The 17,394-nt window shown below is 48.6% G+C and overlaps 1 protein-coding gene across 6 annotated transcripts in view; it reads right to left on the bottom strand.

Annotated features, from left to right (window-relative positions):
• Positions 1-256: 256 nt before the first annotated feature.
• LOC134931785 (protein FAM98B-like) overlaps positions 257-17,394 on the bottom strand; it is a 64,846-nt gene continuing 47,708 nt past the window's right edge. For all 6 annotated transcript variants that reach the window (XM_063925474.1, XM_063925475.1, XM_063925471.1 and 3 more), the window contains one exon: positions 257-722. In XM_063925474.1, coding sequence (XP_063781544.1) covers positions 576-722 — 147 coding nt within the window. In that variant the 3' untranslated portion in view covers positions 257-575. The remainder of the gene's footprint in view (positions 723-17,394) is intronic.

Genomic DNA, 17,394 nt, shown 5'->3' with positions numbered 1-17,394 from the left:
AATGTCAGTGAGTAAATAATACACCTGTGCAGCTGCTGGGTTACCTGCAAAACATGCACTGTGTGCTTACTTGCCTACCTGACCCTCTCCATGAGGGAGAAAATGCTCTGTTCCTGGACTTTCCTGGTAATGTATGATTGCCATCACCTGTGGTGAGCTAGTTAATTGATAAGAAAGGTGTTTCACCACAGGTGATGGCAATCATACATTACCAGGAAAGTCCAGGAACAGAGCATTTTCTCCCTCATGGAGAGGGTCAGGTAGGCAAGTATGACTGTGTGGGGTCCTGAGGACTGACTTTGAGAACCTGTGATGTAGACTATGGAGTACTGAGCTAGTCAGTATTGTCATTTTAATGCCATGTGAATTAGGATACTAATTACCTTCTGTGGCATAAGGTCAACAGAAGCTTATTATTACACCTATTTAGTCTGAAGGCCAGGACAGATGGCCATCTACATAGAGGTCCCTAAAAATCACATCTGGGCACCATGCATTTAAAATCCTCCCAATTAAACAAAACAGCAATACAACAGTCTCAGAAAGACTGCAGATGTGGAGACTTCATCTGCCCCTCAATTCCTCTTTCTCTTGTTCCTTTTGCCCCAGTGTTGGCCTCCCCTGCCACCCCCCCCTTCCTTCCTTTTCTCCCATGAAGGCATGGGAGGCTCAATTTCATTGGGTCGTCCACCGCGGTCAGGCACAGAGCCAATCATGAGCACCTGTAATATAAGAGATAAAGAGAAAAAACTTCCTCAAAAAACTAAAGTCATTAAAAGATAAATCGGCTATTTTGGGTGCAGTTTGAGGAGCCAAAAATAGGATTTTAATACCTTCCGGTAAATCCTTTTCTCTTAGTCCGTAGAGGATGCTGGGGACACTTCAAGAACCATGGGGTATAGACGGGATCCGCAGGAGACATGGGCACTTTAAGACTTTCAAATGGTGTGACCTGGCTCCTCCCTCTATGCCCCTCCCCCAGACTCCAGTTTAGGGAGACGGACATTTCTTTTTTTTTTTTAAATGAAATTTTTATTCTTGAGATCATAGTCAGCAAACAGAAACCAACAGATGGCAATTATAGCGTAATACAGTGCAGGTATAACCTAACAGTTGGTACAAACGTAGAAAATCAGGGAAAGATGATCCATTTTTGACCCTGAGAGTGGGTATAATGAGACATATAGAATAGCAGTCGGCCAGAAATCAAACCGACTAATACTGAGAAATAGTATAAGATAAGATATGAAAAGAGAAATAGAGGGAGAAGAGAAAGAGGAAGATATAGACAGGTAGAGTATGGTAGTTTGGGATCCCCGGGAGGGTTCCATCAGGTATAACATGGGGTATTAGTTGAAAGGTGAAGGGGCATGTTGTGTAGTCAGCCAAGGACCCCATATTTTATCAAATGACTTGGAGGAGCAATTAATGATACCAGTCATATAGTCCATACGATAAACGTACCATATGCGGGTAATTATAGACTGCATGGAAGGTGGGGTGGGGCTTTTCCAATCCGCGGCCAGTTGACATGTCATTGCCGAAGCTATATGCCGCAGTAGTTTATTTTGGTGGCTTGATAGCGTTGGCAGGTTTAGGGGGAGAAGAATGTATTAAGGGTCATTAGGGATGGGAATCTGTAACATATTAGTGATGAGATCAATCACCTCTCTCCAAACATTTACAATTTTAGGGCACGACCACCATATATGTAGGAAAGAGCCCTCTGCACCACATCCTCTCCAGCATCTATCCGACGTATCCGGGTACATTTTGCTTAGGCGAGATGGTACATAGTACCATCTATATAATAATTTGTAGACGTTTTCTTTGATTCGGACACAAATGGAGCTAGATGCGGCGTTACCCCAGACCTCGGTCCATTCCTCATTATCTAAGGCCGAGCCCAGATCCAGTTCCCATGCTCTCTCGTGTGGGTCACGCTGAAAGGGTGATTCTCCGTCAAGGGCGGCATATAAGAGGGATGTTAAACCTTTGGTTGAGTGACGTCTGAAACACACCGCCTCGAACGTGGTCAGAGGTCTGCTAGAGAGGGTGTGGCCCATTGCGGAGTGAAAGTGCCGAAGTTGTAGATATTGGTAAAAATATTTGGACGGGATATCAATATCTTCCTGGATCTGGGAAAACTGAGGAAAACTAGTGTCTTTGGTGATATCATTTAAATATAAAATACCTCTATCTTGCCAAGGGGCAAATAGTGATTTGTGTGTACCAGGGGTAAATGCTGGATTGTGTAATACAGGGATGATGGGGGAGGGGGCCGGGGCCAAGTTGTATTTTTTATTGGCAAAGTCCCAAATCGTCAGTGAGCGAGATACCAAAAGGGTGAGAGGCCACGTTTCTAGGGCGGCGGGATCTCGGAAGCCAAAGAAGAGAAGAGAGGGTAGAAAGACCCAATTCAGCTGCTTCTATAGATACCCAGACCCTCTGTGACTCTGGATTACACCATTGCACACAGTGTGAGAGCTGCGCTGCTAGGTAGTATCTCCTAAAATCTGGGATGCCCAAACCGCCACTGCATGAGGGGCGCTGTAATAGTTTCAGTCTGACTCGGGGACGTTTATTCGCCCATATAAATTGTGATGTGTGAAACTGTAGGAATTTGAAGGTAGATGGGGGGATAAATATCGGGAGAGTTTGGAATAGGTATAGTATCCGAGGGAGCACGTTCATCTTTACTGAGTTCACTCTACCTATCCAAGAGATAAAAAGGCCGGACCAAGTGGACAAATCCGATTTGATGCGGTCTAAAAGTCTAGGGAAATTAGCCTGGTATAGTTGGTGGTGGCTATGTGTTAGGAAAATGCCTAAATATTTGATCTTTTGTTTGTGCCACTGAAATGGGAAGGATTTTTCTAAAGAGAGCTTAACCGGGCCAGGAATGTAAAAATGCAATACTTCGGTTTTACTCGCATTGATTTTGTAGCCTGAGTGCTTAGAGTAGAGGTCAATTTCAGAGAGAAGTGGCTGCAGCGATTGAGTCGGGGATCCCAGGGATAAGAGGACATCGTCCGCGTACAATGCAATTTTATGCTCAGACTGGCCTATCCGCACTCCAGCAATATCTGTATTAGTTCGGATCCTTGCCGCCAGTGGTTCCATGACCAGGGCAAATAATAGGGGGGAGAGCGGGCATCCTTGTCTGGTGCCATTAGCGATTCCGAAAACGGCGGAGGTGAGGCGGTTGACAGAAACCGTGGCAGTAGGGGATCTATAAAGCGCAGAGACACCTTCCAGAAATTTGCCAGAGAAGCCCATCTTTCGGAGTACCGAGAAGGTGAAGGACCAAGATATCCTGTCAAATGCCTTCTCGGCATCCAGTGCTAGTAACAGTGAGGGTAATTTTTGTTTATGGATAGAACATATCAGATCTATAGCTCTCCTGGTATTATCGGAGGCTTGTCGGCCAGGAATAAAGCCCACTTGGTCTGGGTGTATCAATTGTGTAAGCAGGGGGGCTAGTCGATTGGCCAAGATTTTTGCGTAAATCTTAAGATCAACATTTAGTAATGATATCGGGCGATAATTGGAACATTGTGTGGGATCTCTCTCCGGTTTCGGGATCACGATAATGTCAGCATGCACAGTTGCCGGCGCAAACGATGCCCCCTCTAAAACTTTATTAAAGAGCGAGGTGAGGTAAGGGGCCAGTTCTGCGTGGAAAGTTTTGTAATACTGGGCGGTGAAGCCATCTGGGCCAGGTGCAGCTGATGAACGCATGGATTTGATAGCGGCAACTGTCTCTTCCAACGAGATAGACTCGTTAAGAAGAGAGATCTGTCTCTCTGTCAGACGTGGCAGGGGGGTGTTTAATAGGTATGAGCATATACCCTCTGGACCATCAGAGGAGAGAGGGGGGGCAGGAAGGTTATATAAGGAGCTATAAAACTCCCTAAATTCTTCTACCATCTGTCTTGGGTCATAAGTAGGTATATTCAGTGTATTGGAGTGAAGTTTTTCTATCATTCCCGTAGCACGCTTGCTTCTCAATTTGTTGGCCAAGAGACTGTCAATTTTATCCGCTTTATCATAAAATTTCTGACGGAGCTTCTGTAATATAGCAGCTGCGCGTCGCGATAAAAGGGCGTTTAACTGACCTCTGAAGCTATCAATCTGGGAGCGTAGGGAGTCGCTTGGGGTGATTTTATGTTGGGTTAAGAGCGCAGAAATTTTTGATTCTAGTGCGGAGATTTCTTGTGCTGCTTTCTTACGTATTGCAGAAGCCTTGGACATGAAGTGACCACGGATAGTGGCTTTGTGCGCTTCCCAGACTAGACTAGGAGAGACTTCTGGGGAGGCGTTTTCCTTGAAAAAAAATTCCAAAGTTGATTTGGTGTCTAAAAGAGTGGATGAATGTGTAAGAAGGGTGTCATCTAGACGCCATTTACGTGTTTTATTAGGGGTTCTATAGATTTCTATGAGGACGTAGACCCCCGCATGGTCTGTCCATGAACAAGGGGTGATACCTGTGTCAGAAATCATTGTCGTGAGTGATTGAGACACTTGGATCATATCGATCCGAGAGTAGTGTTGGTGAGGTGCAGAGAAGGGAGTATAATCCCTAGCAGTGGAGTGTTTAAGACGCCAGGTATCTCTCAGATTAAGCTGTGCCAGAGAGGAAATCAATGTGAGAGAGGCCTCCGTCGGGGTTGCTTCCTTCTTATTCTTAGGAGGGTTAGATTTATCTAAGAGGGGATCGATCACGGTATTAAAATCCCCACCTAAAATGATGTGGCCCTGCGCTACTCTGTTAAGGCGCTGAAAGGGTGTGCGGAAAAAGCGTGATTGGTCTTGGTTCGGGGCATATACGGACACAAGTGTTAGAGTTTCTGTGCGAAGCGTGCCAATTACCATAACATACCTGCCTGCGGGGTCAGCTATTGTTGCGGTATGTACAAATGGGATACTACGGTGAATCAGTATAGCCACCCCCCGTTTTTTACAGTCGGCAGAAGCAAAAAAAGGTTTGTGAAAACTGCTTACCTTGAAGTCGAGAGTGTGTGCCAGTGAGGTGGGTCTCCTGAAGGAAGACTATGTCAGCCTTTTCCCTCCTGCAGGCGGATAACATCACTGTATGCTTCTTGGGAGAATTAAGCCCGTTAACATTTACAGAGAACAACTTAAGTGCCATGTGATACCAGAGAATGGAAGAGAATCAGCAGAGACCCATCCCGGGGAGGAAGAGAGAAGGAAAGAGAAAAGGGACGGCAGGAAACAAGGAGTAGAGATATAGAGAAAGAGAGAGTGATAGAAAACCCATACGGGAAAGAACCCTGAAACATAGGGTCCCAGTCGAGGACCGCTATACACATAATAGACATTATATACTTAATCACAGATAAAGGGAGCACGGGGGTAGTGGGAGCAGAAAACCAGGTCCTTCTGGACCGCAACAGTTATATGGGCAACGGCCGAAAATTCAGCTACATAACTCGGAACACACACAAAAAATAAAGAAAAACGTACTGTGTCGTAAAAAAAAAAAAAAAAAAGGGGGGGGGGGGGGAATAAAAAAGGGGGAGGGGTACGGGGGTAGATGGGGGAGGCAATGGGGGAGAGATAATAAGACTAGGGAATATCGGGGTAAGCAAAGCCAGCTCCGCACAATATCATAGGGCTAGGCTCAACATATAGCTTATACCAAAGCCCGATTAACCATGTAATAACCAATAACAGTTGAGTGAAAAAGGTAAGATGGGGGCTATGGCCCCCACCTGCCAACAAAGAACATTTAAGGAGGAGACATATCTCTAGAGTAATGAGAACTATCTTGTTGTAATCAAGAGAGTCTACTAGGATCAAGTAGGGTCAGTAGTGCCATTGCGATGACGGGTCACCCTTGTCCATTCAGGCGGTGGGATCCGAGGGTGTCGTGGATCTGAGAGAGAGGCAGTCTCGCTATCAGGTGGCGGTACAGGGAGGAGGTCCAGCTTAGCCAACAAATCCTGACCCTGAGCTAAGGTTTTAACGGAGTGGGTGGAGTTGTTCACCGTAATCTGCAGCATGAAGGGGAATCCCCATCTGTATCGTATTTGATGTTGCCGTAAAATCCTAGTAACGGGCTGGAGATCACGGCGTTTCTGAATAGTAGACGGGGCTAGATCTTGGAAGACCTGCAATTGCATATCCCGGAAGTCAATCACTGGGGAGTCTCGAACAGACATTAGGATCCGTTCCTTTGAGCGAAAATAGTGTAGACGCACTATGACATCTCTGGGCGGTTGTGAAGGAGCTGGTTTCGCTCGGAGCGCTCTGTGTGCCCTGTCGCATACACAGTCGCTATCAGAAAGGTCAGGCAATACGTGTTGAAAGAAATCTTTCAGAAAGGACGGTAGGGTCGAGCTAAGAACCAATTCCGCTATATTGCGGATACGTAAATTATTTCGACGGGAACGATTCTCCTGATCTTCTTGCCGTTCTTTGAGTTCCTCCATCTCATCGTGGAGTCTAGAGAGTTCAGAGTCTAGGCGTTGCTGAGAGCGGCATAGGTCGTCTGTCTTGGATTCGAGTGCGTCCGTGCGGTTGCCAAGAGCCGTAAGGTCAGATTTGAAATCGGCAATAGCTGTAGAGAGTTCTTGCTTAAAGGCAGATTGGACCCCCTCAAGTAAACTTGTCATAACTGCTTGGATCTGTGGATCTATACCCGTCTCTGATGAACAGGGGGAGGAAGGAGAGTCCGTGAGCAACGCAGGAGTGGATGGGCCTTTGGCTTTTGTCCCAAAAAAATTTGTGGGGGCCTGCGAATTTTTTTTATTTTTTTGTGCCATTGTGGACTGATAGGATAGGCGAGTAGATAAAAATGAAAAAACAAAAACTAAAAAGAAGGGAGACACAGACGTTGCTTAGTGGATGTAGGTTAAGTAGAAAGGTGTGTTAGGTATTAAAAGAATTGTCACGGTCCAGATAGGACAAATTGCAGTATTAGGTCATTGTCCCGGGTGATGTGCGAGGGACAGTAGCCGCACCGAAATATTGGTATCCAGAGGCTTGATTCCCTGCAGGCTGGGGCAGGCGTGGATCACACTGTATCAGGGGGGGAGAGACAGCAGCTGGTGGCTCGGAGTTTGCAACTCTAGTGCAGCTGACCCTCAATGTGCGGCACCAGCGACGGTGGAAATCACTTGGCTCCGGGGTTCCCTTCAGTGCAGGCCAGGCAGGACAGGGCTCATGCAGCAGCAGGGTGATTCCCCTCTGACAACTGACCAGCGGAGAGGGGATGATGGCTGCTGCAACACAGGGTCTAGGAGCAGAGAGGCCCTCTGGGGATGTTACTGCAGGTTAGAGCCTGGCCAGAGCTGCAGGAGGGGTGGTGAGGGGGTGCGGGGACCAGGGTACACTGTCCGGGTCCCAAACAGCCGCCACTCGTGTCTCCTGGAGCTCCGCGATGGGGAGCCTCCGAACTTCAGGTCCCGGTCTCTGGAGGATGTGTAGGCCGCGGGCCGCCGGAGGATGCCGCGGACGGTGCTACACGGGGATTGCGGTCGGCGGGTCTCTGGGGGGATCACACGGAGGTGTGGAGGCAGCAGGGCGGGCCGCGGTAGGTGGGGGAGACGTTTCCCAGTTGTCAGGAGCTTCCGTCGGGCCGCGCTTCTAGGGCTCGTCTCCGGGCAGTCCCGCAACTTTAGTCCCCGGCCTCCGGAGGTGCAGTAGGCCGCAATCTCGGGATGTTGTGGAAACGGTGCACGGCACCGCAGGTACCCTCTCACAGCCGTGGGCAGACCCAGGGGTGGCAGGGAAAGCCAGAGGGTATAACAGGGGTGGGGCTGAGTACCTTTAGCTGTGGGTCCCTGCACAAATTGAGGCCCCGGCTTCTGAAGGGCTGGTAGGCCGCAGTTTATATAGATGTAGGACACTTTCTTCTGCTCCTCAGATCACCCCTGTCGATGCAGGGGATCTCCAATATGCGGGAGAGTGTACCCCAGATCACCAGGGAGCAGGTTAAATAGGGTAAATATTTTCCCCAGGCAGGAGCTCCAGCTAAACACATCTATTCGGGTCTGCTATCAGGCCACACCCCGGGAGACGGACATTTCAAGGAAAGGATTTATCGTTAAACCACAGTGAGCAATCTTACCAGCTCACACCGCAAGCATGCCGCAGAACGTGGCATTCAATAGAACACAAGCCAACGGCATGACGAATTTGCAGCAATATGCTGACAAAAAACCATAACACAACCTGTGTGTAACCACAACCAATAACTGCAGAAAGAGTCCACACTGGGATGGGCGCCCAGCATCCTCTACGGACTAAGAGAAAAGGATTTACTGGTAGGTATTAAAATCCTATTTTCTCATACGTCCTAGAGGATGCTGGGGACACTTCAAGAACCATGGGGTTTATACCAAAGCTCTAGAATGGGCGGGAGAGTGCGGACGACTCTGCAGCACCGAACGATCAAACGTGAGGTCAACCTCGGCCAAGGTATTAAAACTGTAAAACTTAGCTGCTCGGCAAAGTTGCAATGCCGAGACTCCCCGGTCAACCGCCCCGGACGAGCCCACCTTTCTAGTAGAATGGGCATTCACCAATTTCGGTAACGGCAATTCAGCCGTGTAAGGAGCATGCTGAATCACACCATAGATCCGGCGCGCAATGGACTGCTTGGAAGCAGGACACCCAATCTTGTTGGGAGCACACAGGACAAAACAGAGCCTCAGTTTTCCCAATCTGAGCCTTTCAGGCGACATAACCTTCAAAGCTCTAACCACATTCAGAGACTGTGACTCAGCGCAGGCGTCAGTAGCCGCAGTCACCACAATAGGTTGGTTACTGTAGAAAGAAGAAACCACCTGTGGGTGAAAACGCTGACGTCCTCCAGTCAGCTCTATCTTCATAGAAGATCAAACAAGGGCTCGCATGGGACAAGGACCCTAACTCAGACACCCGCCTTGCAGATGCCAAGGCCAACCAAAGGTCCAAACCAACTTGATTAAAGGAACTGCCACACCCCATTAAAAACCCATGGTGCCACTGGAGGTACAATGGAGGTTGGATGCGCAACAAGCCTTTCACGAAAGCCTGAACTTCCGGAAGAGAAGCCAATTTTCAGAAAGAAATTTGCCAATGCTGAAATCTGGAACCTGATGGGATCCAATTTCAGGCTACCTTACTCCTGCCTGTAGGAAATGGAGAAACGCCCTAATCGAAATTCTTCTGTTGGAGCCTTCTTGGACTCACACCAAGACACATATTTTCTCCAAAAAAACTGTGGTAATGTTCAGACGTTACTCCATTCCTGGCCTGAACAAGAGTGGGGATGACATCCTAGGGAATACCCTTTCGGGCTAGGATCTGACGCTTAACCGCCATGCCGTCAAACGTAGCCGTGGTAAGCCTAGGCACACTCACGGTACCTACTGTAGTAGGTCCTCGCGAAGAAGAAGAAGAAGAAACCCAGGATCTTTACATGAGCAACTCCTGAAGATCTGGGCACCAACTCTCCTTGGTCAGTCTGGGCCAAAGAAATTTGTCTGAATCATTGTTCTTCTTACGATCTCGAGAACTTTTGGGATCAGTGGAAGTGGAGAGAACACATACACCGACCGGAATAGCCACTGGGACACCAGTGCATCAACTGCTATTGTCTGCGCGTCTCTTGACCTGGAACAATATGTTTGGAGCTTCTCGTCGAGACGATATGTCATCATGTCTACTTGAGGAACTCCCCAAAGACTTGTCACCTCTGCGAAAACTTCTTGGTGGAGGGTCCACTCTCCCGGATGGAGATTGTGTCTGCTAAAGCAGTCTGCTTCCCAGTTGTCCACTCCCGGAATGAAAATAGCCGACAGAGACCTTCTATGTTTTTCTGCCCAGAGGAAGATCTTCGTAACCTCTGCCATTTTCGCTCTGCTTTTTTAATTCCGTCCAACTGGAATCACACGGGATGATCTTGAAGAAGATGTACCGCTCGTTGAAGGCAGTTGTAGATGGCTTTTAATTCCATCTTATTCATAAGAAAGCAGGCTTCCTGACTTTAGACTTTTTCTTGGAAGCTTTTCCCTAGAGTGACAGCTTCCCAGCCTCGGAGACTCGCATCCGTGGTTACCAGGACACAGTCCTGAATCCCGAGCCTGCGTCCCTCTAGTAGGTGCGAGCTGTGTAGCCACCACAGGAGTGAGACCCTGGCATTCGACGACAGGACTATCAATTGGTGCATGTGTAGGTGGGAATCCCAACAGGTCCCCCCAGAACACCCTGGCATGGAACATGCCAACTGTATGGCCTCGTAGGCCGTACCCAAATTTGCCCTGATGGACGACACTCTTGCAAAACTAGTTTTACCATTTTCTGTATTTCCAGAGCCTTTTCCCTCGGAAGAAACTCTCTGAACCTCCCTGTCCAGAACCATCCCGAAAGAAAAAATAGGATTTTGGTACTTACCAGGTAAATCCTTCTCTTTGAATCCATAGGGGGCACTGGACGCCCACCCAGAGCAGTTTTACCTGGGTGTGGTAAGTTCAGTGGATCTTTTGGTAACACATTCTCACCGATTTATCGGTTATGGTGTCAACTGGTTAGTTGTCAGTGACGTTATGTGTCAACTTTATTGTTGTCCGTTATGTTATAATGTTATAGGTAATTCTCCATTGTTCATCCTCTCTATCGCTCCTGTTCGCCTCAGGAAAAAACACTGAGGTATTCTGGGAGTATGGAAGGGAGGAGAGTTACTGAAATTTGAATATTCAGTGCCCTGTCCTTGCTAACACTGTCCATATCCCAAGAGTACTCCAGTGCCCCCTATCCACTCCAGTGACCCCTAGCCACTAGGGTCACTGGAGTACTCTTGGGACGTACCAAAGCTTCCCTCGTGGGCGGGAGAGCTGTTTGGCACCTGTAACACTAGGTGGCCAAAGCTAGATGCTGATGCCGCAAACGTATCAAACTTGTAAAAGCGCACAAACGTGTGCACTGATGACTATGTAGCCGCACGGCAAAGCTGCGTCGTAGAAGCCCCACAACCAGCTGCCCATGAAGTTCCCACAGAACGTGTGGAATGAGCTGTTACCGATGTAGGCGGCTGTAACCTAGCATGAAGGTAAGCCTGACGTATGGTCAGTATAATCCATCTGGATAAGGTCTGCTTAGAAGCTGGCCAACCCATTTTGGCAGCATCATAGAGAACAAACAACGTATCCGTCTTATAAACTGTAGACGTTCGGGATACATAAACGCGTAATGCGCGTACCACATCCAAAGTTCCAGAATGTCCTGTTAACACAGGAACTACTATTGGTTGATTGATGTGAAAAGATGACACTACCTTTGGCAAGAAAGCGGGATTCGTCCGAAGCTCCGCTCGGTCATCATGAAACACTAAAAACGGTGGCTTGCATGCCAATGCACCCAAATCTGAAACACGCCTTGCCGAAGCTAAGGCTAGGAGAAAAATCGTTTTCCAAGTGAGAAACTTAATATCCACTTGATGTAAGGGTTCAAAGTATGAAGACTGTACAAAATCTAAAACCAGATTCAAGTCCCATGGCGCTGTAGGTGGAATGAATAGAGGCTGTACTCTGAGGACACCTTGCAGAAAGGTGTGTACAGGCGGCAATAGAGCCAATCGTCTTTGAAAGTAAATTGACAAAGCAGATACCTGCACCTTTAGTGTAGATAAATGCAGTCCTCCATCTAAGCCAGTCTGTAGAAATAACAAAAGACGGGATAACTTGAAAGATGATGTCGGAAACTTCCGAGCTTCACACCAACCTATATAGGCACGCCAAATCCTGTAATAATGAGCTGTCGTAACTGGCTTTCTAGCACATAACATGGTTGGTATAACCGATAGTGGAATGCCCTCTCTTCTTAAGAGGGCGGTCTCAACAGCCACCCCGTCAAACGCAGCCGCGCTAAATCGGGGTAAAGGAATGGACCCTGTTGTAACAGGTCCGGACGTAGCCGAAGCGCCCAAGGATCGTCTGCGAGTAGCCCGTGAAGATCCGAGAACCAAGCTTTCCGAGGCCAATGAGGCGCCACTAGTATGACTGTGGCGGACTCTCGTTTGATCCGTTTTAGCAACAGAGGGAGCAGCGGAAACGGTGGAAACAGATACACGAGGCTGTACGGCCACGCAATCGTGAGAGCATCCACTGCCACTGCCTTTGGATCTCGCGTTCTGGACACATACTGGGGCGTTTGGTGATTGTGGCGAGATGCCATCAGGTCCACTTGGGACCAACATGTGAAACACTTCTGGATTTAATGCCCATTCTCCTGGATGAAAATCCCGATGGCTGAGATAATCCGCCTCCCAGTTGTCCATTCCCGGAATGAACACTACCGACAATATCACTTGGTGATGCCCGGCCCAATTGAGGATTCAAGCTACTTCCCGCATGGCCGTTCCTCCTTGTTTGTTGATGTACGCGACCGCCGTTGCGTTGTCTGACTGCACTTTGACAGTCTGAGACCGAAGCATGTGCACTGCTTGTCGTAGCGCATTGTAAATTGGCCGGAGTTCTAGGACATTTATAGACAGCAATCTTCCGTGATCCGCCCAGAGACCCTGGAGCTGACAATTTTGAACTACAGCTCCCCAACCTCTGAGACTCGCGTCTGTCGTTAGAACTATCCAATTCCAGACGCCGAACCGTTTTCCTGCGGTTAGATTGTGTACTTGGAGCCACCAGAGTAGAGAAACTCTGGCCCATGGAGACAACCTCACCCTCTAGTGAATCTGCAGATGCGAGCCCGACCACTGTGCAAGCACATGCAGTTGAAAAGGACGTGAGTGAAATCTTCCGAACAGAAGCGCTTCGAAAGCCGCCACCATTGTGCCTAACAGGCGAATGCACAAATGTACCGAGGCTTGAGCACTAATCGTACCAGATGACGAATAGTCTGTACTTTCTGTTCTGGTAGGCAAATTCTTCGATCTACCTTATCGAGAATCATCCCTAGGAATTGAAGTCGTTGAGATGGAATCCGATGTGAGTTCTTGAAGATGACAATCCAACCGTGCTGAACCAGCACATTGTACGTCAGCAACGCATGTTGAAGGCGCATTTGGCGAGACGGAGCTTTGATGAGCAAATCGTCCAAGTACGGAACTATTATCACGTCCAGGGATATGAGATGAGCCATCATAACAGACATCACTTTGGTGAATACCCTAAGCGCCGACGAGAGGGCAAACGGTAGAGCCTGAAACTGATAATGGATCTGCCGTATCGCAAAACGCAAGAACCCCTGATGAGGTTGCCAAATCGGAATGTGTAAGTACGCATCCTTGAGATCCAGCGCAATCAAGAATTCCTGTGGCTCTAAACCTGCAAGTACTGTTCGCAGAGATTCCATCTTGAATCTGTAGTAAGTGGCGTACTGATTAAGGCCCTTTAAGTTCAATATTGGCCTGACCAAGCCATCCGGCTTTGGTACCACAAACAGACTGGAATAATAACCCTGACCTTGTTGGTGTACAGGGACCGGAATCAAACCTGCTGAATCCAGCAGAGACTGAATGGCAATTTGCAGAACCGCCCTCTTGTCGTCCGACACAGGCAGTCCTGTCTTGAAAAACCGCAGAGGCGGTAGACAGTCGAACTCTTATCTTGTAATCTTTTAACACTAAATTGCGGATCCACCCATCTGTGGATGTCTGGAAACACGCCAAAGGAAACGTCTGAAGGCGTGCTCCCACAACTGGAGAACCGAGATAAGCTGGGAGCCCGTCATGCCACTGGCTTGTCGGTGACCTTAGCGTCCGGACGACTGGTGTTGGTTTGTTGAAAACCACGTCCTCGACCTCGTCTACCAGGGGTGGCTGTTCCTCTACCACGGCTTCAAAAGGGTTGAGGTCTAAAGGATTCGAACGCTGGTCCAGAGTATTTCCTCGAAAAAGACCTTTGTCCAAATCAGGACCAAACAACCTTCGCATAAGGTAATGCTTCTATTCTTCTCTCGACCTTTGCCTCCGCCTGCAAAGGACGCAGCCAGAGCGCTCGTCGTGCCACAATGAGTGACGCTGAAAGGCGAGAACTGACTAGGCAGACGTCCGTAGAAGCTGGACATAGATAATCAGCAGCTTCGCAGATTTGATCAGCGAGAAGCATAAGGTGGACGATTTGCAGGGCGGACCTGAGTCCTGTTATCCAGACAAACAGCGCCGTAGTTACCCAAATGCCAACCAAACACGGTCGAAGCAACACCCCTGCTGCTGTATACAGCGACTCTAGCATAACTCCCATGGAGATGTCACTGACTCTGGAAACGGGTAACTAGACTGAAATCGGCGAGGTTTAGAAACCTGTGTATCAGGATCCTATTAACATCTTATTTAGAGATTCCGAAAAAAAATAAGAAACACGCTGGAGATCTGTGGTCTAGTAAAGACCACCTTATAAATTGTCAGAGCCTCTTAAGGCCCTGTAAACTTCAGAGACTGACGCACCCACACTATCTGACTGCTGGTCTATTCACCCTTCTCACATTCATCTTGCGCAGTTAGGCCTGGCATAGATTCGTCAGGATTGCAACATAGCAGAAACTGGGAATTTATAAGGCAAATGAGAACTATCTTTGCAAAATCGGAGATGAAATGGGAGTATAAATTATACTGTGCATGTGGTAGAACTCTCCGGGAACCCACTGGTACAGACATTGCAGTGAAACAACTTTTTCGTCTTTGCTGGTGACTTACTTATTATGTAACCAGACAAATAAATAGACAAAGACAGACCAATTCCACCTCAGTAAAATTGCGAAAATGTGTATATGGCCAAAGTGCAGTGCACGTGGCCAGACCATAAGAAACCTGATCCAAAAATTCCTACCAACACCCCTGCGCCATCCGGTGGGGCAGTGTTGTAGGACAGGAACGTTCTGGAAAAGAAACAGAAAGTATGATTAAAATGGCCTACATCCTTGTGCTTATATTTCCTTACATGACCATATATACATATAGTATTCTATATACATTTTCTATGGTATAACAAGTGCTACACAAATGCATATATAACACAATGCAGCCCCTTCTTTAGCATAGGCTGTCTATTGCTGCTGCTGTGGCAGTATCTCTCTCCCCCCCCCTGCAGCTGCGCTGCATGTAAAAGTGACAGGGAAACTCCTGACTGCCCAGCATGAGCCCACTAGTTACTAGAGGGCTGTTTTACAGGGACAGACCGCGGCAGCAGTGTGCACTGTCCGCGGTCTGAGTGATCAGAGGCGCCGGCATCTCCCCCCCCCCGCTATCCCCTTAGCGTGCGCAGGGAGCGCTGGCAGTGACTGTTACGCTGAGCTGCCGGCCGTTATTGAGACAGACAGCGGCAGCAGTGAACGCTGTCCGCGGTCTGAGTGAGCAGTTTCCTTCCCCTAAGCGACGGAGCCTCCGGCCGTTACAGGAACAGACCGCGGCAGCACTGAACGCTGTCCGTGGTCTGATTGTGCACAACAGGCAGGGAGCGCTGACCACGGCGCTTGTATCAGCCGACCAGCGCGTCCCACTGAGCGGCGGCCGGGAGTAGGGGAGCGGCGGTGGGGAGCTGTTATCAGCGGTGGCGGGGACGGAGCAGCGGGATGACCTCGGGCGACGCACATAGCGGCGGGGCGGCAGCGTGAGCTGACCGCCCCGGTCATAAATCCCTGGGTTCCTGTGCTCTGACGGGGCTTCTCCAGCAAGCTCCGTTCTGCAGCCTCAGCTGAAGGTAGCTGATGTACTTGGGCTCTGACGGGGCTTCTTCCAGCAAGCTCCGTCCAGTCCTTTCTGCAGTCTCAGCTGAAGTTAGCTGAGCTGCTTGTGGCTGTGAGGGGGCTCCTTTGTGAGGCCCGACACGCCAAGAGCTGCACGCAGCAGCTTCTGTAATCCCGGACCCATAGCTTTTGTGGAAGCTGGGAAAGGATTGTAAATAGAAAAAAAGTATAAAAAACAAAAATAAAAATAAAAGTAGAATATGTGGAGGAGCTCCACACTTTGTGCTCCTATCCATGTGAGCACCGAAAAAACACTGAGGTATTCTGGGAGTATGGAAGGGAGGAGTTACTGAAATTTGAATATTCAGTGCCCTGTCCTTGCTAACACCGTCCATATCCCAAGAGTACTCCAGTGACCCCTAGTGGATGAAAAAGAAAATAATCTTTCCTGTATGCAACCATGTTAATGAAGTATGAACAGGTAGAGCGCGATGTTTTGTACCACCCGCTCCCTGGATGTCGGCTGTATCAGGTGACCGTCTAGATAAAGGATTATATTGACTACTTGAATCAGGAGGATCCTCATCTCCGCCGTCACCTTGGCGAAAACCCTCGGCGCTGTGGAGAGACCGAAAAGGTAACTTCTGGAGTCGGTAATGGCAATCCTGACCCGCGAATCTCAGATAAGCCTGGGGAGGAGGATAAATGGGAACCTGCAGGTAAGTATCCTTTACATCTACTGACGCACTGTAATCTCCCTACTCCAGACTGTAAATCCCTGCTCCCAGTGATTCCAACTTGAATCTGAACCGGTTTAAATAGAGATTCCCCCCCCCCCCCCAATTTTTTGGGGGGGTTTAGGATCGGTCCGACCGAGGCGTCTGCTTTTTTGGAACTACAAGAGGCTTGAATAAACACCTCCCTTTGTTGTGACACAGGCACCAGGACTATGCCCTGGTCCTGACATAATTTTTGAATTACAGTTATTACTACTTTTCTTTCTGGAAGAAAAGCTGGAAAAATAGATTTAAAAAAAAAAATTGGCATGGGGGAACACTTGAACTTCAGTTTGAACCCCTGGGACACTATTTGTAAAACCCAGGAATCCAGGCCAGATTGACTCCAACCTTGGCTGAACAGTTTAAAAAAAACGTGCCTCCACCCGAGCGACCTCCCGCGAGCGAGCCCCAGCATCATGCTGTAGACATGGCAGAAGTAGGGGTATACTTCTGTTCTTGGGAACCTGAAGCCGTTGTGGATATCTTTCCGTCTCTTCCCCTACCTGCCAAGACGGGGAGACCTCTCGCTGTACTTACCAGGCTGAAAAGGACTGTATATGAGGGTGATCTTTTTTGCCGGTGCAGGTTTAGAGGGCAAAAAATGTCGACTTACCTGCGGTAGCCGCCTAGACTAACGCCTCCAGTCCATCGCCAAGAAAGGCGTCCCCGTTATATGGGAGAGCCTCCATATATCTCTCGGAATTTTGCATCCGCGTTCCACTGGCGAAATCACAACTCCCGCCTAGCCGATACCATGGTAGCGGCTTGTGAACTCAAGAGACCAATATCTTACGTTGCCCCCACCATGTATGCGGAAACGTCTTCGATATTCCCTACCTTAAGGAGTATCTTATCTTAATCAATCGTGTCAATATCTGATGACACGCTTTCTGACCACTTTCCCATAGCGCGACTCACCCATGCGCAAGCAATAGCGTCCTGAGCAACGTAGCATTTGCAACAT

Source organism: Pseudophryne corroboree, chromosome 6, assembly GCF_028390025.1.
Source record: "Pseudophryne corroboree isolate aPseCor3 chromosome 6, aPseCor3.hap2, whole genome shotgun sequence".
Lineage (NCBI taxonomy): Eukaryota > Metazoa > Chordata > Amphibia > Anura > Myobatrachidae > Pseudophryne > Pseudophryne corroboree.
Note: the sequence above shows the minus strand (reverse complement) of the source record. Positions and strands in the feature narration are given on the sequence as shown.